Source organism: Teleopsis dalmanni, chromosome 2, assembly GCF_002237135.1.
Source record: "Teleopsis dalmanni isolate 2A chromosome 2, ASM223713v2, whole genome shotgun sequence".
Lineage (NCBI taxonomy): Eukaryota > Metazoa > Arthropoda > Insecta > Diptera > Diopsidae > Teleopsis > Teleopsis dalmanni.
This window is the reverse complement of record NC_051847.1, coordinates 30,890,629-30,913,810: the sequence shown is the minus strand read 5'-3', so window position 1 is coordinate 30,913,810 and position 23,182 is coordinate 30,890,629. Positions and strand designations below refer to the sequence as shown.

The 23,182-nt window shown below is 23.7% G+C and overlaps 1 protein-coding gene across 1 annotated transcript in view; it reads left to right on the top strand.

Moving 5' to 3' along the window:
* Nucleotides 1-2,493: 2,493 nt before the first annotated feature.
* Nucleotides 2,494-23,182, top strand: part of LOC119674249 (putative uncharacterized protein DDB_G0282133) — a 51,273-nt gene continuing 30,584 nt past the window's right edge. Inside the window, exon 1 of the mRNA XM_038085376.1 lies at nucleotides 2,494-2,678. Within this exon, the coding sequence (XP_037941304.1) occupies nucleotides 2,677-2,678 (2 nt within the window). The 5' untranslated portion in view covers nucleotides 2,494-2,676. The remainder of the gene's footprint in view (nucleotides 2,679-23,182) is intronic.

Here is a 23,182-nt window from a genome sequence, read left to right as displayed (position 1 = left end):
AGAGAGAAACCCAGAACCTGCTCTTTATATTTTATAGTACTTTATTTTTAAATGATAACTGAAGTATGCGGTTGGGTTTGGCAGAGTAATAATATATATTATAGCAAATTATCGGCTGATAACAAATTATGAAAACTGATTACTATTCTAAAGTAAAAGTTAGGGTTTTGACTTTCTAGTGCAATGGATCGCCGCAATTATAGTGGAACTTTTGTGCTAATAACTGATTTTAACTAAATAACTTTACCTTTTAAACGAATCTCAGAATATTTTTTATTAATGTCTCGTATAAGATAAAAACGTAAGTAAATGTTTGCTTAACTCAACACAAAAAATTTTGTAATGACAACAAGTTATTAAGAACAAATACTAGGTTAAATTAGAAGTTGGGATTTTGACTTTTCAGTACAACTAAACGCAGCAACTATAACGGAACTTTGTCCTAATAACTGACTTTTACTGAACAGTAGATATTTAATCTTATAAACAAATCTTAGAATGTCTTCTTTTTTAATATGAAATATTAGGGTTCAGTGTAGGTCTCTAAGCCCTGTTGCGTCAATAAAATCTTCATATTAGAGTTCCTAAATAATTAAACTCTTAAAAGAAAAATAATTCAAAAGTAATAGAAGTTTTCCTGTTAATATATATAATAAAAAGATTTTCAATTTCATATTAGAGTTCCTAAATAATTTAACTCTAAATTATTGATTTGTAAATTATTGAATTGATTCTATTTAATAATTATTAAAGATAAGTAATAATTAATCTTAATTACTTAATTACTTAATTAAATAATAATGAAGTCGTTTTCGTTTGTTGCTTAAGTCTTTTCATTGATGAGAAAAGTCCTTGCTATTTTGAAATTCTAAGGTATTTTGTTCTTCAAGCAAATGCTGTAAATGTTTGAATAAAATGTTTTTTGTCGGTACTAAAATCTTGATTAGTGTTCTGTAATGTTGTCTACATTGGTTGGGGTTTTTTCCAATCAGTATGTTTGATAGAGCAAGAAGTTAGAAGTGCAACCAAATGCAACATGTCAACTACCCAAACAGAAATATTGCGAAGATTTGAAGACAAAAAAGAATCTAACATTTCTGTCGCTTGGCACTGAAGAAGAAGTACACAGAGATCTTGGTAAGCAGCAACGGTGGTGGTGCAGTGCCTAACAGAACGCACCACCAATTGCTACGAAGCTTGAACGAACTCACGCAACGAACAACATCACAACACAACACTACACTACACGAACGAATGCTTTTGAGTTTTCTTACTTGTGTTTGTTATTGTTATTGTTGTTGCTGTGCTTGATGAATGTGATTGTTGTTGTTGTTGGAAATTTTAATTTCAAAGATACGAAACGTACTGGGCTCGTTCATTTGTTCGCTTCGTACGCTGTGATGCGGCGGTGTTTCACTTTGGATTTGGTATGCGATTTGATTCCGTTCAGTTTTGTAGCACCTTTTGTCGGGTAAAGAACGTTAAAACGCTTGATAACAAATAAACAGTAAAAAAATTATTGAGAAGATATCAGAAAAAAAAGTTTTAAAATATTATAGTAGATACAAAAGAAGCAGGAAAAGTATAAACAAATCGGTTGAAGTAAAAAAAAAATGCTAAACGGCACAAGAACAAAAGTGAAATTATGCTGAGAAATTTTTTAAACAAATTATTTTAATTATTTCTAAATTAAAATTAAAGGAAATAATTCATTTAATATTACAAAAAAAAAGTTAAAAATTTGAAATAATCAACGATTTTGTTTTAAAAGTCGCACTTAGTCGAATTATAAAATTATAAAAATTATTCCATGTAGAAATTAATATCAAAATTAGTGTTTATCATTAAAAAAATTAAATAATTTATTTTATAAAAAATATTAAAAATTTTAATGTGCAAAATTAAAACAAACAAGAAACCCAACAGTGAACTGCTTTATATGTAAAACAAATGCATTATTAACAAAATTTATAAAAATAAAGTTTTTAAATAAAGAAAATAAAGTTTTAAATAAAAAAATATAATATTTAAAAAAAAGTTTTTAAATAATTATATGTATTAAAATAAAAAGCACTTTAGTCGAAATTTATTAAAAATATGAAAAAAAATTGAAATTGAATGCTTACAAAAAAAAAATTCAAAAATTTATATTTTAATTGAAAAAAATTAAAAAATTGAAATATATACTTATAATTAATAAAATATTTAAGTGTTACATTAAATTATACATTGGGTATTAAAAATAATTTTCATTGTTAAAATAATAACTTAAAAACGGAATTGTTTAATATCTTAATATTTAAAAGAATATCACTAATTACTAAAAATTGTCTCTTTAAAAATATATAAAAATATTTTAAACATATAAATACAATATTTAAATTAATTAAAATTCTGCTTAAAATTTAAAGAAAAATTATATTAAGTGCAATAATCAAAACTTGCTTGCTGAAAAAACCTATAAAGAATATATATGGATTATATATTAAATTAAATAAGTTACTTTTAAAAAAGCAGAAAGTGTACACTGAACTTGCAATAAATTTTTTATATTTTAATAATTGAAATATATTACATATACAACAAATGTTGCATTTTTGTATATACGCACAATTCTATGTTGGATTATAAATTTTACCCTTAAATTGGGGGATACAATGAGGCCAGAAATATACGATGTGAGTAATAATTTTTAAAATTAAAAACAATTTTTGTTTTTTTAATAATTATACTAAAATTATATACTAATTAAATATATTTTTATTAATTTCACATATTTTATTTTGCATATGCGATATTATATTTTTTAATGTATTTATTTATTTATTTATATTATATATTTATAATTTTTTTATGGTACACTTATATTTATATTATTATAAATCTAAACTATAATTTTATTTAAATTTTAGACCAACTCTTTACTTTCCAAAATTTTAAATATTTTAAGTATTTTTTGCATTATGCTTTAAAATAATATGGATATTTTTCATTAATTAATTTTATTTAAAAAGAATTTTTTTATTATCAATTAAAAATTGGCATTTATTTGAAAACCCGACGTATCGTGATTTTTTTGTCACTTTGTCAGAGGTGTGAAGTTTATTGTACACTAGGAATTGAAAAAAATATTAAAATATTTGAATTTTATTTCATCATTTTATATTGTTATAAAGGGAGTGTCTCTAATTAAAAGATTTTTTTTTTTTCAAAAACGGAACTCGAGTCTAAAATATATAAGCATTCTTTATTAAATGTTACAAATCCAACAATGTTTTAATTAATAGAAAACATTGTTCTTTAATGCTTCAAGATAGCACTTTTACAAAGGATTATATCCTAACGAGTATATTAGAAGATAGTTGTCAATATGTTTAGTTGAATCAGTAATACCTGTTTATTTAATATATTGTTTTTATATGAAAATGAAACTTAAAATGTGATTGAGATACAATCGCTAAATATTTTAAGTTCAGGTTTTTAAAAATAAAAATGATTATATAAAATTTTATATATAATAATTAAAATATTTTTAATTATTAAAGAATTGAAAATTTTATTAATTCCGTTGTAAATATTTAACAACACAATTAATTTCGAAAATTTTGAAATTATATTTATAATTGATAATAATTATAATTTAATATAATTTTATAAATTTTATAAAGCATAAATAAAATGCAAAAAATAAAATGAGAAACGAAGTTTCTATGTTAATATAATAAATAAAAATAAATTGTTAATTTTTTAAATATGTAATATCCTCACTAATAAAACGTTAAATATTAAAATAAATAAAAAACATTGTTCATTAAATATATATAAAAATTCTTGAACTTTGTTTAGTAATATAATAAATAAAAAGCAATATTAATAATTTATAACAGCTATTAAATTTGCTTAACATTAATGATTGACCACGAGTGTTAATGTAAAGTAATTACATATAATAAAATAAATTATTGAACAGAATAATAATACATGAAGTATAATAAAATTTAATAAATTATTAAGTTTGATAATATATTTGCATAATACAATAATTTCATGTATTTTTACTATATATAATGTTATTATTAATTCATTATTTATTTATTATTTATATTTTAACTTATAGTTAAAAGACTTTATATAAGGCAAATGAATGTAAAGAAAATTGATTTACTCTATAATTAAAAAAAATTAAATCTAATTATGTGACAGTTTTTAAATTACTTTATAAATTAACGCTGCCTAATTAGATTTGGTAAGAAAGCATTTATTTAACTAAAATTTGTATTTGACAACTTTTTAATATATGATAACTAGTTAATAATATTAAAAACAAATAATTTCGATATAAGTTAAAAAAAGTGACTTGAAATTTTTTGTTAGAATATTCTTTATATTGTATAGTATATATACCGTATAATATATATTGTATAGTGTATTATAATATTATTTATTCTATGCGCTGTGTAAGGTCTGATATGATTGCAGAGTATGTGATTGTATCTCTTTAAAAATCTCTGCTACTATTTCTAGCAGTTAGTCGTTTTGATTAAAAATAATAATCGTTTCATAAGTGTTAGGTTTGGTTTTACTAGGTGCCACTAATATGCTACGTATAGACTTTTGTTGTAATGTTTAGTATCAATATGCCAAATATAGACTTTTCTGTCCTAGTTAGAAACATATATGGTCCATAGAATAAAGTTTAAAACTGCTTACTTATGTTACTAGCTAGTTTGTTAGTTGAAAATAGAGTCTTGTTGTCCACATGCAGTTTTAAATAATCACTTAAGGATCTATCTGATATTCTGTCTACCTTACGAATTAAAAAATTATCACGGTTATCTGTTTGTCACAAATACTAGATTAGATATAAACTCAAAATGTATTGCAGTTCGGAAAAGTTTTCAATGTGTTTTACAAGGACTGGTACGAATAAAATCGTTAAAGGGAGAAGTATGATATTTAATAGACCAGTAGCGTAAATAGCGCAGTTTGTTAAATGCTCTAGTTTCTGATATTGGATTGCAACAAAGTAAAGATCGGACATGCAAATAGCGTTTCAAAATTTCCTTTATAATGAATATATTGCAAAAAGAAATTAATTTTTACAATGGAAAAAGTTTTAAACTATATTATTTGGGACGCCATCCTATTACTTTAATGGTAGTTGAACTAATAGTTGTTTTTATACTTATTTTCATACCTATCGCTATCCTTAAATAAAGCTAGCTTTGATTTTCCATAGGTTAGTTTTGGTTGGAGTGCGGGTATTGCACATTTAAATAGTACCTCATTTCCATTAGAATATTCATAGTTCACTTATAATTCTTCATATAATGTGTTAATTTTTTATATGAATATGTGTCTCAATTCTAATCGAGCACGTGTCTTGCATATCCTTATGCTCTCTAAAGCAAACATACAAGTATCTGAAACTAACCCTTCAAATAAAAACTACAACAACTAAATAAAGACAGTATCCGGTATTTTTTTCATATAGTTTACATATTGTACATATTTAATGGTTATTAAACAAATTTTTATTTACTGCAAAACATACCAAATTACCATATGAGAATTAAATGCTCGTAAAATTAAAAAATCCTAAAAAGCACAATTACTTTCAGTTTTTATTGCATATATCTTTTGCATTCATTTTTTCTTTATGAACTTATTATTATAATTATAATTACAAGTATTTTTTTGTAATACAAGTTTGTTTATATTTTTACAAAAAAAAAAAAGGAAAAAATCAAGTATAGTAAATCTGAAAAAAGTTCCCTAAGAACACGCCATATGAAAATATGCGATATACTATACACTATACAGTGTAGTAAGCCACACTGCAACAACCCCTTTTTTGCATGAGAGTTTGCTACACTGTAAGTATTGTTGTTATTATTATTGTTGTAATGCTATATAAAAATAATATATATAAATATATAGTAGTGTTATTCTCTACTTATAGCACTTTTCTAAGGGTATGTATATTTTTGTTGTTGTTGTTGTTGTTATTTTTACTTAGTACTATTTTTATTTCTACGTCTTTCACTATTTCCAGCTTAAAATTTTTTCTGTGTTGCTTTTTGACATGAAATAAATCAATTGCGAAATCATGTGAGCAAACAACCCTTTTTCATTATTGTAAAATAATAACAAAATAAATACAAATATAAAAAAAAAAAATTTCAAAAAAATTAAAAAAAAGAAGAGGAAAGAATGAGAATAACATAAGAAGTGGTAATAATAGGAAAGAAAAGACGAAATAATATAATCGTATGATGCAATATCACCGGAAACTTCGGTATAACATAGAATTTGTATATCTATAAAAATTGTCACATGATCATGATGGTTTTGAGAGCGGTTCTGACGATGGAGAGTCTAAGAGTGCTTAGGAACTTTCTCATGTGACAGTTTACTTTAGAGTTGAAGAGATTTAAGAACAATTTTTTGTAATTCTCTACGAATAGTAATTTCATCTTACAAAGTTACTATCTATAGAAATTAACTGTGAAACAGAGTTAAATAAATCTTCGTATATTATTTTCAGTTTTGAATTATACTCTTAATGGTAGTAATTCCGATATTAAAAGGCAGTTAAGGCTTTGGAACCTGCTCGTTTGAAAGTTTACAAGACTGCTGAAAAAACTTATCAAATAATAGTTTCACAAATGTCTTCAAATATTAATCTCAGCTTAGAAATGTACTATATACAGTAGAAATTTTGACTGACTTCTAAAAGATTGGGAGTGGTTTCTCGTGTCGAAGTCCGCATAAGAGCTGAAAAGACATATTTAATAAAAATTTTATGAAATCTTCAAATATTATTTGCAACTAAGAAAGTTGCTATATATAATAGTGATTTCAATATGTAAAGATGGGGAATGCTTTAGAACCTGTTTGCGTTACTCTTAAAGTTATTGTAAAATTAAGAAACTAAACATTTTTTATAAATACAAACTATTAAATACTAATAAAAAATATTTTAAGTTATATTTTTTTTGGCTTAAAGTTTATAAATTCCAAAGTTATTTCAACTAAACAACCTTGATTTTTTTGTACTTTAAAATTTCAAAGATTTAAATTGGCATTAATAAATTAGTTTGTTTAAGATTAAAAATTTAATTATGATTAGGTATTGACTTGTTGAAATTTAAGTACTATAAAATCATTGTAAACTCACATAATTTGATAGTGAAAATTAGTCCATAAACGAGCCCACCACTAGAATTACTGTATTAGTGCTTGTCAAAATTTTAAAAGGTAGTTAAGGTAGTTAAGGTGGTTGCGCAGTACGAAATAAAATTCTTAGAATTAATACCAAGATAAGCCGAGAAAATCACTAGGAATTTAAGTGATTACAGTAATACTACAAAAAAAAAAATTAAATTTTTGGTATATTTGTATATAATCGTACATATAGATGAAGAAATCCTACATTTAACAATGTGAAAACAATAAAGAAATTTTAATTGAGTGAGAGATAAGGTAATTTATTTTATATGGGATTGAGGTGGTGGACCTTGTTATGCGTGGAAATTTTTGAAATGCCTAGACTAAATGTTTCAAAAGTTTAAATGTTAAAGTTCGATATAAACGTAGAATTTTAAATTTATAAAACATTTAACAAATATATATATTTTGTTGATAAGAATTTTTTTACTATCATTAAACCAATTAGTGATATTGGAATGTTTCATAATATATATTATGCCAAATCTCTAATGCATAAAATCGTTTCTTAATAATGAGAATTCATATAGATTGGTGGTAATAAATACTTTAAGATAATTTGATAAGTAATATAATTTTTATTAAGTATTGATTAATTATGACTAAACATGGGAATGACTGGTTACTATTTCATCTCCATAAAGTTCTAGATTGCTAAAAAATTTCTACTGACTATTATTTATGGTACTCTATAATATTTTTATATTAAAGTTTTATATGTAAGTTTTTATATATATATATAAATATATATAATATATAAAAGAGGAATAAATCAAAATTTTATAGTAACCAATTTTATATGATAAAGTGTAAAAATTCAACTTTATTAGTATATCAATATCACTAGAAAAAGGGTGTAAAAATTTTATAGTAGCCAATTTAATATGATAAAGTATAAAAACTTATATTATATATCACTTAAAAAAATGTATAAAATTTATAATATTGTCATTGTTAGTACTTGTAATATATGCATTATTATAGAGTATAATAAATTACCTTATCTATCATAATTAACTAAAAGAAAATATTTACCGCCTTCAAAAGGAATGCTGGAAATTCCAAATATTTTACTACGTTATATATTATGATATTTAAAAAAAATTTTTTTTTTTAAATACATCAACTATAAAATGTCATATATATTATATGCTATAGAGAAAATCATAATATATCACTTTTAATAACAAAAAAAACCAGAATAGCAAAAAAACTAAACAATGCAAAAATATTTTTTAGGACAGATACTTAAAGTGCCTTTTAGATATTATATGTATATGCATATATATGACATATATAATATATTATTTAGTACTTGAGCGAATTCTAAAATTTATTAGAAAAAAAATATAAACATGTATACATGTATCATATTTTTGCAATTTTATCAATATATGTATAATTGATATCATTCTAGGTTCGCATTTTGTATTTATCAAAATTAATGAGTACTACAAATACGCAAACAATGAAACTGTAGACAAGGTATTCAATTTTTATGATGTAGTACTCCAACCTTTTCTTTTAGTTCATTTAATTTATAAATACAATAATTGGAAATACTTAGAATATTTTACAGCTTTTTTGTTTTTGTTATTATTGTAAAAAACCTATTGCGGTATAACGTAATGTGTGCTTATGACAGTATGCCATTAAATTTCTGTATATTGTTTGCTACAATACAAAAAAAAAAAACTATATATTTTAATAAAAATATAATAAGATACATGTATGAGTATTTTACGTATATTTATATAAAAACAGAAAAAAAAGTACTATGGAATTTTCAGCTATAAATTTAGATAGTTTCATATATTTGTGACTTGAAAGATCTAATCAGTGTGCAAACGCTTGTATTGTCAATTGTTTGACTTCAATAAGGTATAAGTTAATTATCTTAAAGTTTCTTATCTAGTTAAAGATATAGTTTAAAGATTGGACAATTGCAGTCAAAAAAATGTATGTCCAAAATTTTGGAAGCTTTTGGACACCTTTGGACAACAAAATTATTAAGCTAATTTTGACTTAATAGTATTTAGACGAGTTTATTATATATTAATTTTATTACTTGTCTTTTATTCAAAAAATCCTTTTCACTTTTTACCAAAAAAAAAAAACGCAAAATAAAACATTGCATCATTTTTTATTAAACAATTAAACATTTAAGTATTTAAGTAGGTTTTACGATCATGCAATTATCTTTAAAAATTCCGAAGATTTAGTATATATATGACAATTTTTTAATAACAATTTTTATGAATGTTTAAAGCCATAAAACTCGATAAAGTCGTCGCAATTGTACTAATTAAAAAATATTTATTATATTGACACTTGGTTATTTTTATTTGTGCTTTTGGTTTCGTGAGCCGGTTAATAAAGTATGGAATTTATTAGATCATTATTATTAGCATTTTGTTGTTACTTGTTGTAGTTATTCTAGTTGTTGTTATAATAATAAACATCTAAGAAACATTGTAAATATTAGGATTAATAATAAATAACATTAATATATTGAATATTATTATATTGATTGCCTTTGACTTTTTGGTTACGATTAATAATAAAGTTTTAGATAAATTCACAGCTAATCAGTTCTCAAACAAATATTTTTACAATTTATTCAGATATATTTAGAAAAATTATTATTAAATTGAAATTTAAACAGAAATATATTAATATATTGAAAAGTAATATAAGTGTAATATAAACAAAATGCATATATGTATCGAATGGCCAGACTGAATGCCGTCTTAGTCTATTTAAAATATGGGACAGTATTTGATAACATTACGCCGATGATATGTTTTTTTATATTTAAAAGTCAGTCTTTAATCAATTTTGAAATTATTTTATGATAAAAATTTATTTCAGTTGGAATGTGTATGAGACTTTTTGTTCAACTTCGTTTTCGGTCAAGAATAAATTACTGTGTAGAAGCCACTAAGCAAATAAAATGTCTAGTTTGATCTAGTAAGATTAAAGCTCTAACTCTATCAAGTGCTTCTGTACCTAATTTAAGTGCTTATTAGTTACTGTAATATTATTATATTTATTTTTCTCTTAGAGAGTTATTTGTCTATATAGTGAGTGTTCATATAATGTACTTATTTGTGATATTAGTGTTGTCTGATTTACCTTAACCAATTCATTTTCTTTGAGGACTGCTTTTAATTTCGATATTAGTATATTATAACTTTTATTGACTTTGAAGGAAGTGTTTTCTGGCTCTGAAGGACGAGATGTAGCTCATCATTTTATCTGCACAATAATTGATAGCTTAATAGTTTTTCTTCCTTCCTTTGGCATAGATAGCAAAGATCATTGCTTGGAGCTTTAAGTGTCTGTATATGTCTCGTTATTTCATATTGCTATTAACAATGGATATTTTGGTGCTATGTAAATAATTTTGTTTAATTAAAGTTAATTTAGTTTATTATGTCTAGTTTGGTTAATAGACACTGAAATTTCTTTAGTTTTTGCATATAATTCATTTTAATTAGTCATGACATTAATTAGTTTATGTATCGTAGTTTTTATAAATTTTTCTTTAACATTTTAAAATTTCTTTTTTTATATAAATTATAAAGTAAACCTTTTTTTTTGTGAATAATATAGTACTTAAAAATACTTTTCATGATGACACTGCCTTCCGCATACAAAATTTTTTTTTGTTTTTTGAAATCTAAATCCCTTTTGTCCGCAGCTTAATTAATTTAAAAATATTTTTGCATATTAATTATAATTATTTTTAAAAATAAATTTTACAAAAACGTATAAAATAAATTTTGTATAGATATTTTTAGACAAACTCCTTTAGCTAAAAAACACATTAGCCAAATTCCAATTAACGCTTTTGATAATTTAGGAAAAAAAAATCAAACATTTGAATTTCTTATCAAATTCAAGTGAATAAAAGCAAAAGTTTTTATCCAAAATGTGGGCGATTTTCTGTATTTAAGTAAGATTTAATTAAAATATTTCACTTTCTGAGATACAAATTTATATTGTTCTTTATGGCAATGAATCAGACTATATTTTTGCATTAATATTATAATATGCAAAAAAAAAAAATAAAATTAAAAAAAAATGTATTAAATAAAAAGCATAGTTTATCTGTGCAGTTTATGAATTATGAATGAAAAAACGAATGCAAATTCAATTGAATAGGATTGAACGTGTATCTTATGAAGTAGGAAACGTGCTTCTACTTAGACAAGAAATCGAATATTCTGAAATTATTGTACCACAGATTGAATACAAATTGAAATGTTATTCAGTTTGATGGTTTATTTTTATAGTTATTTTTTGTTTGAAAAAAAAAAATAATCATATCATTTGCAATGTAAATTGGTTATTTGATATATGAGTTAATAAAAGAAAATCGAGTATAAATTAGAAAAATATTTGCACGTCAGTCGAGAGATATGTAACCGCGTGTAATTTCAATTAAAAATAACAATTAATTTTTAGCTTAATAAGTTTTAAAAATAAATATTTTGTTTGAAAGTAAAAAAAAAAGAAATGTTATTTATTACTCTTTTTTTTTAAAGAGTGTAGTAGTTGTAGTTGTTGAGGTGGAAAAAATGAAAGGTTCAAGAAATGCAAAGTAATACTACAATAGAGCAAAATTGTATCTAATATATTTGTTAAGTTAATTTGTAAAGTTTTTTACAAAATAAACTTATGCACCACATACTAATAAATTATTATAAATTAGTTTTTCAATTTTTTTAAGTAAATTATTATAAAATATTATTGTCATTAAGTATTTCATGCAGTATTTTTTTCATTACTAAATTTAATAATGAATCTTATGAACTACCTTAATTGGCTTATTTATTTGATAAAATAAAAGTAAATATTTTAAAGCAAAATATTGCATTTAATATATTTGTCAAGCCATTTTCTTCATTTTTTTATAATAATTTAACAAACCTCATACTAATAAATTTATTATAAATCAGTTTTTAAATTTTTTTAACTAAATTATTATAAAATATTATTTTAAAAAATAAATAAAATTTAAAATAGTATTTTTTTGTTTACTAAATTGAATAATGAATCTTATGAACTATCTTAATTGGCTTGTTTATTTAATATAATAAAAGTAAATATTTTAAGAGATTATGCAAATCGATTCAAAATTTTCATATATTTAAGCACTCCAACTTATACCCTCATACTCCAATTACACACACTCACACTTATATTGACAGAATCTAAATCTAAATCGAGGTTTTCTTCCAATTTCGTATAGTCAGTCGTTTACATATTCGCGGTACATATATATTTGCATCGGAATATGCTATTTAAATGTGCCTACACATGTTTATACTAATTACGTTTAAATCATAATTTAACATAAGCATGAAATACCTGTCTTCACCAATAAACATCAACAAAAGCATATATTAAAAATATTTCACAAGTTTTGTGTGTCTAGCATGGGCTCAAAACGCCTATGCCGCACGTATCTAACGTATGTGCCGCAATATGAGCTGCTCATACACGCATACAACGCACAGACGCACACAACGCAACAACGCAACAACGCTAAAACGCGTTCACAATGTGCCACAAATGATTACCACGAATGATACACGAATTTACAGCTAGAAAATATTTACAAAGAAAATTCAGTATCTGCATGATTTTTTTTTTTATCTTACATGGAAAATTTCTAATAAATATTTACATTTCAAATTAAGTACCTTAAACTTCGGTACTTACTTGCCTTTTAATGTATGCACAAACGCATGCGCTACAAACATTTGCAGTAGGCAAGCAATATGCAATATGCACCTGACCTACAAGCCTGGCTTGGAAAAAATAATATAACTTCAAATACCCTACAAATGCAATGCTAATAACAATAATAATATTAAAGTAATGATTTAAAAAAATAGTAAAATATGTGTGTGTAAAAACGTGTTGATGTATAAAAAAATCTTTTAAAATATTAGAGAAAATAATAAAAATCAATATCAATAACTGCCACACCTACTTGTTAAATATGACTACACGTAAACAATGTATTGAAAAAAAATCTATAGATACATATACTAATACTCTAATATATACATATATATTTAAAATATATTTACTTCTATATTCGAGTATATATAAATACTATATTGTCTATCTGTATATGCATGTATTGGTTTATATGCTAAAAGATAAATATACAGATATAAATTTTATGGACAGACAGTGTCTAAAATAATTGCAAAATCAATTTAATAATATTTATTTAAAAATTTTTTTTAAATTTTTTAACATTCGTTTTTTTTTTACCTTTAAAAAATAGTTAAAAATAACATAAAACATTTTTTTGTTGTTATTATTATTGTCTATTTATTAAGTGTAAACAAAGTGTATGGATGCAATGCTGGCTACTACTTGCTTTTCATTGTAAAATACGCGTAGATACTTGTACGTTAAAATCTGATGTTTACACAAATTTTTGACATCTTTTGACGTTGCAATTATGGCTGCGAAAGTTGTTGATGTACGGCAATTTGAGCAGGCATAATTGCTTAATATTTACACTTACGCCTTTCCCCGCATTTGCATACACAAATAGGTATCCGAAGATTCCGTTATTCATATAAATACTATTTGTATAGACTTGCATCCAAATTAAAATCCTTTTGAATAGAATAGATATTTAGATAATGGATATGTAGTGATTCATATGTAGTTGTAAATGAGAATAGGTATTTAGATAATGGATATGTAGTGTTTCATATGTAGTTGTAAATAGAGTTTAGGTGGAAGAAAAATAGCTGATTTTGTAGTTAAAATAATATATATAAAATAAAATTGATAAAAATTTTATCGCAATTATAGTTTGAAAAAGCAATCCTCTTTTTCTTATTCCTTCTCCTAGTTTTACACTGTTTAGGGTCAGATCATCCTATGCTATATACAACGGATCTGAGTAGTATTTTTATAAACGTTCCAACATTATATCCCAATTTTAATGATGTTTTTACAGGTTTTTGGTAGTGTGCCTGTCTCTTTCTAGCTTGAGCGTATATTTTTGTGGTGTCTATCAATAGAGATTTCAGCAATAGAGATAAATTTATTGCGGCCTTGCGTGGAATCTTGCTGAAATTGCAATTATTTCAAAGACAATTGCTTTGTACTTTATTCAAAATGGTCACTTTATTGACCCATCACCGTAAAAGCATTTCTGTTATATGAAGTTTGGTATAATTATATTATATGATATTGTATAATTTAATTTATAATTATAATATTAGATAGGTAGTTAAAGCAGATTAAAAGTTTTTAAATATGCTCTAACCACATTTTTTTAGAGAAAGCTCTTGTGGTTAAGAAGATATGAAAACTAACATGTGGCATTGTTAAGAAAAATATTCTGACTTGAGATTCAGTTAAAATCTGATTTAATCCACCAAATTACTTTTCTAAGTGCGGCCATCAGTACAAGAAGTTTTTTGAATACCTGGTTTTTCACATTTTCTATATTAAATAATGAATATTTTGTTATAAATAATAAAATATCTTAAGCAACTGGACAAATAAATTAATTTGTTTGTGTAAAAAAAAAAATAACTCTAATTAAATTTAGGGTATTTCCAATCTGAAAATTCCACAAAATCTCTCAATTATCGCATCTAATTGACGTAAATCGCCTCCCCTTTTCTTTGCTTACGATATAATAAACAAATAGTTTTGCCCATTACATCTTTTTTATTATATCACAGATGTGTTATGCGCCTCGTTAAAAGTATTTCATAAAAAACCAACTGTTATTTTAATTACGAAAATCCATTAATTCCGATAATTCCAAAAAATTGCGGACATTTCGCTTAAGCATATGTTTATTGGATTATGTTCAGTATTAATTCTACTGAATATCTCAATGATATAATGCCAATTATCACTGCAATATGTACAATTATATTCACATATAAATTTATTAATTTACAATTTGTATAAAATTGTTAATTGAAATAAAACTAAAAACCCTACAGACCTATATTTTCTGAATTGTTAAAGCTCATACGTCTGTTATAGATACGAATACCGACCGGGTAATAAAATCAACAATAACAACAACAACAAATGCATTCAAGCCTACTGGCGCCATAATGGACATATTTTTTGTTTGGATATTGTTTCTTATCACGTTTTGATGTAGCGCTAAGAGCAGAAAGCAACAATAAACCTCGATACAACAACAAAAAACAAAACAAAAATCAAATATTAAAAAAATAATAATAACAATAAAATTGTATTAATTTTTTATCATCAACATATAAATATGTACCTTATATTTATGTTTTATAATTAACTTTTATGGTCTACAATAGATACAAGCATTTTTTGTTATTGTACTTTTTTATATAGTACTTAAGACTATTGTAAGTCCAGAGACATGGTTGGAAGAGTTATGAGTACATAAAGTAAGCAACAATACAGTCAACATCAATAAAAACAAGAAACAAAAAAACTATAACAATATTTACTAAAATTAATAAATAAATTTTTATTTTATATGACTGAGATTAGAAATTTATTACGAACGTTTTACAGTTCAATGGGTTGCAGACCCATTTCGTTTTGTATCTTTAAGAGTTAACATGCACGACTTGATTAATCATGAATGATTTAAAGTAATTTAAATCATTAAATGATTTCTTTATTAATAAAGTCATAAATTTGTTTAATAATTAAATCATACACCGAAATATGTCTTTTCCGTCTGGAATAAATTACAAAAGAACAGATAACACTAAATTGTCAAGTGCAGCACTTTAGTGATACTTTCAAGCAATCTGTATCTATGTTGCAAATTATAATGCATTTTTTTTTTTGAGTTTTTCCAACAATTGTTGCATTAAATCATTATCACATAAATTTTTTTTATACTCTTAGACAGTATTATATATTACATATTAATACAAACTGTTAACATACTCTTACATATGCGTATGTTTCCCAAGTCTACCTCTTAAAGTCATAAAAATTTTATTACTGCAATATTTGTAGACTCTTGTATTAATATATTATTATAGTTATATTAAGATTTATACCATAATATATAAAGTATAATCGAAATTGCAACAGTCATATTTATTATATAAAAATATTTATTGCAGTTTGAAGTACGTAATAAGATTCTATAAGTATTATAAACGATATATAATACATACTAAAGACAATAGGTATAGGCCTGTTGCAGATATATTAATATATCTATTATTATTTATATATACGAAATTAATTATTAATTATGAATATAAAATAAATTTTTAAAAATAATATTGATTAAATATTTCATTACCTCTGTGAACAAAAAGTGATCTCATAGTCCCTGCTGTGCTAGTAAATAATGTCTTTGACACTATCAACTGGTGAAATAATTCTAAATTTTTAAAAATATTTTTCGTCTAGCCAATTTTGAAATTTATTATATTAAAAGATGGAATATAGGAATCATTTATAAAAATAATCGAACATGTCATAGAATAATGTTGATTGATATAATTTTATTTATTGCCTTTATACCATGGTGTAATCGCAGAATTAAATACAGAGATGATTTCATAGTTTAAAATCAGTAAATAATAAAAAAAATAAATAAATTTATTTAGTTAGATTTAATTAGAACTTAAGTAACAATTCAAAAGAGATTGTAGAATATTTTTGAATTATATTGTGGCAATTAACGTAATTATTATCTTTTATATATGTAATTCTTATATATATATAAAAGAATAAGTGATTCTATGGGAGTAACTATAAAAGATATGCAAAACGATAAAATCTATTAACTTATAAATGGATTAGAAAAAAATAAGATGTTTTAAAATAAAGGTAAATTTCGAAAAGTACTTTTAAAGGACGTCTTTACGAAAATTAGAAAATATATTAATATTGAAAAATAAACAAGAAAATGTATAGTAATTGAAAGGGGGTTGAAAAGCTAGAAGGGGTTTCGGACTAGAAAACCGAAACAAACAAAGAAATTGATGATGTTTGAAAAACATGAAAGAAATATATATATAAAAAATTTCTTATAGATTAATTATAATGTATAACATCAATCGTATTAATTATACAAGTAGTTTCTAAAAAATTTGGTCTTAAATAGAAACTTATTTGATATGTATAAATATCTTGGTTTAATTATAATTAATCTAATAGTTATTAACATATCATAATTTGTCAAGTGAATTGAACTGCTTTTAACCAGTTTAATTGACTTATCAAGTTATATACATAAATTTTTCAATTTTATTGATAAATACAATTTAACCCATCTTTTAGACATAAAACAAGGTAACATTTTTAAAATTATTTTATTTTATTTTTTTATTTTTTACTTTTACTTTGACAGATAAGATAATTCTGTCTATATTTAATACAAGAAATAGTAAAAATTTAATTAAAATTCTTTTAACACAATTTATTACTTAGTAAAATTTCTAAGAATATTATTGATATTAAAATATAGATCGTATATAACAAAAAATAAAAATAACAAATTTTTAAATTAACAAAAGAAGGAAATATAAATTTATATATAACTTGTTTACGATTTTACCACATTGAGCACGATTTATGATTTTCTTGATAGAAAATGATTTTTATTAACGAACCATAATAGATGTTATAAATAAAAAAATATTATTTTCATATAAGCATTTTAAGTTCAATGGATTTATGTGATTTGTGGTATTTAGTGACAAATGCCACTTGTACTTTGTACCAGATTTAATGTTCTAATAATTTCTTTGAGTGTATTTTTAGTTTTGTAACATTGTATTGTTTAGATTAAATTTATTAGTTGGGAAAAGATTGGTTTGAAAGTTTGAAGTTTACATAATTGATTTTTAAAGCTTAATGTTGAAATATAAGAAATTTTTAATTAAAAAAATAGTTAATTGGAATTTTAATTCAAAAAATCTTATTTCTAAATCTTTGCACGTTATAATATTAATTCAACATTTTTCCGCTGCAGTTAAATTCTGTCAAATATTAACCCTTTAAGTACGCTTCTTTCCATATATAATGCTAAGTAAATATAAGCCAAGCCAGACTTTGCCGTTAGGCATTTAAAGTAAACGTCTATATCAGTATGTATTTATATATATAAATAACAAAGTATAATGATTCATATATTTATATATATAATACAATTGCTTATATACTTGACATAGGATTTTAATGCATTTGATAAAACCCACATGTATAGCACCTTTGAGCTAAATACTTTTCGGTTTCTTCTTCTTCTCGTTTCCTAAGATAAAACGTGCTCTAAAGGTAAAAGGTAAGTGAAGACGACAAGCACCCTTTTACCTAATCTTGTTTCTTTTAGGCTGACATTGATTTTTGTTTCTTTTTTTTTAATATTTAAATATATTTCTATTGTATTATATATCATATGTGTACTCATATAAACAGATATCTTGAGAGTATATTTAATAAATCAAACGAACAAAATGTATATATAGTGTATGATATGAATTAAAATTTTGAAAACGAAGGATAACACACTAGCAGATATTTGAAAGGATGACTCATAATATTAATGCCTACAGGTTATAAGATATAAAAATATTTTTTGTTATGCTGTATTTTATATATTGTTGTGGCATGCGAGTTATTTAAAAATTATTTAAAATTTTAATTAATGACGAAATTTTAACAAAGAAAGAAACAGACTGATAAAGAAATGATAGAGATGATATCGATTAAATGATTTAATGATGATTTAAGTTCTTTAAAAATATACGGGTACAGAAAGTGGGGTGGGTGTGTGTATCCTATAAAACAAGAGTCCTAATACAGCGTAACGGATCCAAATGCGATCTATTAGGAGTATGTAACAGTCTCACTCTCAAGCTCGACAACGATTAAGCAAAAGTCACTTACTACAGCAGCTGACAGAATTAATTATAGTCAGTCAATGTTGCTTAATTGTGTGTGTGTGTGTGTGCGTTGAGTTTTAAGTCTAACCTAACTTTAACATTAATATTACGGAGTTGCCATTATAATAAAAACTAATTACCTATGTACATATATACTTTAAATATTTTTTTAAAGCAAAAATCACGGGTTTGCCATTATGGTAAAAATTAATTACCGAGAATAGTTACTTTGTGACAAAAATCTAAACTTTTATTATTCAAAAAAATTTAATCTATTATTATTTTAAGTACTGAAGCAAAACACATGAGTTTAATCTAGATGATTTATATTACCAAATCCACGTAAAAGAGTTATTTCAAGTTTTAAACCAAATTAAATGAATTCTCAATTTGTTTTCAATTTTTTTTTTTGGCACACTTTTCAAGCTTTTTAATTTCCCTCATATTTAGCTCATATTTGATCAATCAGATAAGATAAAACCCAAATTACTTCTATTAAAAAACTACAAAAAAAACAAAAAAAAAAATAAATAGAAAAATAAATAATTAAAATTCTTTTATAGCAATTTATTAAAATTAAATGTATTAGCATTTCAATAAACATGTGTTTGCTAAGTCAAATACCTTTGCCTTTACGAATATATATCAAAAAATTAAAATTTATTTACTTATGTCACTATTCATGTGTTAAATGTATTAACCATTTAACTCCTTTTGGCACTGATTTATGATTATATGAGTACTACGATTTTTATTGTTTTTGTTAGGTTCTAAGCAAAACACTTTAATCAACAAGTATATAAATAATATTTATTTACCGAGTGATTTGCTGAGAAATTGGATTAAGATATTATAAATATATTAGTAAGACTGGGTGATATCTGCAATGTTAGAATACACAAGTAGCAACTGCTTCTTTTTATAGAATTTTTCTATGGAATAGTTAAAAATTTGTTACCTAGTGCATTTTGCAAATTTTACAGTGTAAAAAGATTATATTTACTTAACAACAACAGTGTAAAGGTAAAGTAGTAAGGGCACCAGACTTATCTTTGTTTGTTTTCCTCATACTAAAGTGATCTCTAGTATGAGGAAGATATAATTAGTCACTTGACGTCAAAATATTTCAGATAAAATGATAACAACTATTTTCATCATTGTTTGCTACTTACGTGTAACTACTTAAAATACTTTATATATGGTATTTTATTTGTTATAGTTTATTAACTATGTGTAAATTAGTATAAAAACATTTTTTCTAATTTAATTATCGCATAGTTTAATCACGTGTTGTATACAATTTTTATCGAAATTCTTGCTATTATTTTTTATATATTTATTACCACTTTTTGGAAGTTTATTATAATAATTACCATACAAACGCTTTACTAAGGCGGTAATTTACTATACAATACATGATATATAATGAAAATATTTTAAGAATGAAAATTTTATAGGCAAAATACATTAAAATAAACGATAAATAAATTTCGAAGTCAATAGAAATATCACGTGCTGTACTATATTCAAACCTTCTAGGTATGTATATACCTAAATGTAAGTAAAATATATATTAACAAAACTTTTCAATACAATACCGGATAATAACCACGGAAAAATTTGCTTCAAATATTTTCAATGTAATTTTTTTGGAATAATTTTTAAATAATCAATTTTGCAATTTTTATGAATTAAATATACATATTAACATATTATACATTTTAATGCGTAATTATGTGTGTCTCTTAAGTATAAAAAATAAATGCTATTCGTGTATATTAATTATTAATCAATAAAACTCATTACCAAATTGACGTTAATTAAATATGTAGATATTATTATAGTGTATAATATATGTGTATATATTAAGAAATATATATTGTTTAAATAAATATATATATATAATAAATTAAAAAAATATTTTAGGAATGTTTTTTATTATAGATTAGATTAATCAAAATATAAGTGCCAAATTATAATGATTTTTATCTCATTTTTGTTAGTAATTTCCATGTAGTACAAAACTTGTAATTAAGTTTCGAACATTTTTTTACAGTGTTATTAGCTTTGTCTGAAAAAAAATAGCGTTAACGTATTTAATGCACCTAACAACATTTTTCGTATTTCGTATTTCGTAAAGGGTTAAAGTTCAAGTGGATACTTGAGTAGGTTAATGACAATAACTAGAAAAAAACAAAAATTACAATTAATATAAAAGAAATATATGTTTATGCATGTAGATATAATGGATACGTTAGTCAGGGAATTTCCAAATTTTATTCCTAAATTAATATGTGGGTTGTGATAAAGTATTTGTCAGAAAATAACAATATTAATTTATTTAATACTTATTAGTTATTTAAATATATATTGCTTATTTAGTATTTAATAATTCTAATTTATTTATGTGTTGTTTATTTTAGATTAAATTTTTAACAACTTTTAAGTTTTCTTCATTTTTTTGTGTTTATTATTTAATTATGAATTGTTTTTTTTATTGTGTCTAATTCATCATTATCATGTTTAGTTGTGCTATTCATATTGAATCTTTCTCTGAATTTATCTGTATACATCCTTATTATATTCACAAACGTCTTTCAGTTTCCCACAAATATTTTTGCTGCATCATTGCGGACATTATATCCAATTCTTAATGATCTGATGTGCTTTTAATACAAATTATTAAATTAATCAAAAATTCTTCGTATTTATATATATTTAAATTCCAGTTATATATATTCCAATTATATATATTTAAAAGATCTATAGTGCCCATTAGTTGGATTAGAGTGTGTCTTCAAGTCCGATTTCTTTAATAAAAGAAAGTATAGAGTCTGCTTTTCTTAGTCTTGGATACTTATGATCCATGAAATATAAGTGTTTCTTCCGCTTGTGCATCAGTGCCGGGCACTCCCCGAGCACACGTTATGCAGTTTCTCTCTCTTCTCTACAGTATCTGCAGTCTGAGTTGGATTAAATTCCTAACTTCGATAGAAAACACAACCTAAATTTAAATAAATCTAAATTATAAATTTAAATTATAAAATCTAAATTATAAATTTAAATAAATTTATAAAATATTTAACTATATTATGCTAAATAATATTAATTATTATTTATTAATATAATTTATTTCACTGCTTCTGTTTTTTTCTTTTCTTCAGTGTTATTTTTAATGTCAATAATTAATTGCACATACAAAATTTTCTCACTACAAAACACTGAAATCGCATTATTTCGAGTACAAAAAAGTGCATTTTCGATGCTACTGCAATAAAAATTCCAAAATACAAAAGGAACAATATAGCAATAACAATAAAGAACATAATAACAAGCAGTAAAATATAACGCCTCTGCTGTAAAATAACAAATAAAAAAAGAAAAAATAAAATACAACACTTCGATTATTTTCATTGTGCTAGTTGCCAACATTTGGCAACAGCTTAAGTGACAAATTCATTAAGTGCAAAAGAACACAAGCGCACAAGAGCACCGCACCGAAACAATAGCCTTACAAAGTGCACGGTGCATCAGTCATTAAATCCCCCTGCCTACTTAAGCACACGCGATAACTAAGCCTCAAAAAAAAAAAACAACCCCTAAAATAAAAAAATATAGAATTAAAAAAAAACGAATAAAAAATCAACTGTAAATAAACAGCAAAATACTTAAAGCAATGTAAGTGCAAAAATTGCATTAAATTAAGTAAAATGCATAAAATGCGCACACCTTGTGCATATAGCCTTCAAAAAATGACAAAAACAAAAAACTAACCCACACACACATTCACAGAATATTTACTATTTTTTTAATAAAATAAATAGCAAAGTAGAAGAAATTGTTAAATTTTATGCTTTCCAATGACAAAGAACAAGAATTCAATAAAAATAAATTAATAGGGAAAGTGTCAGACACAAGGGGCGCACAAACTACACGCATATTAAAGCAGAATAAAAATAAGTAAACGATCAGTGTAATTTTTATAAAAGGCTTTTACTATACCGTACTATTTTCACACTCACCATTCACAAACTTACCACACATAC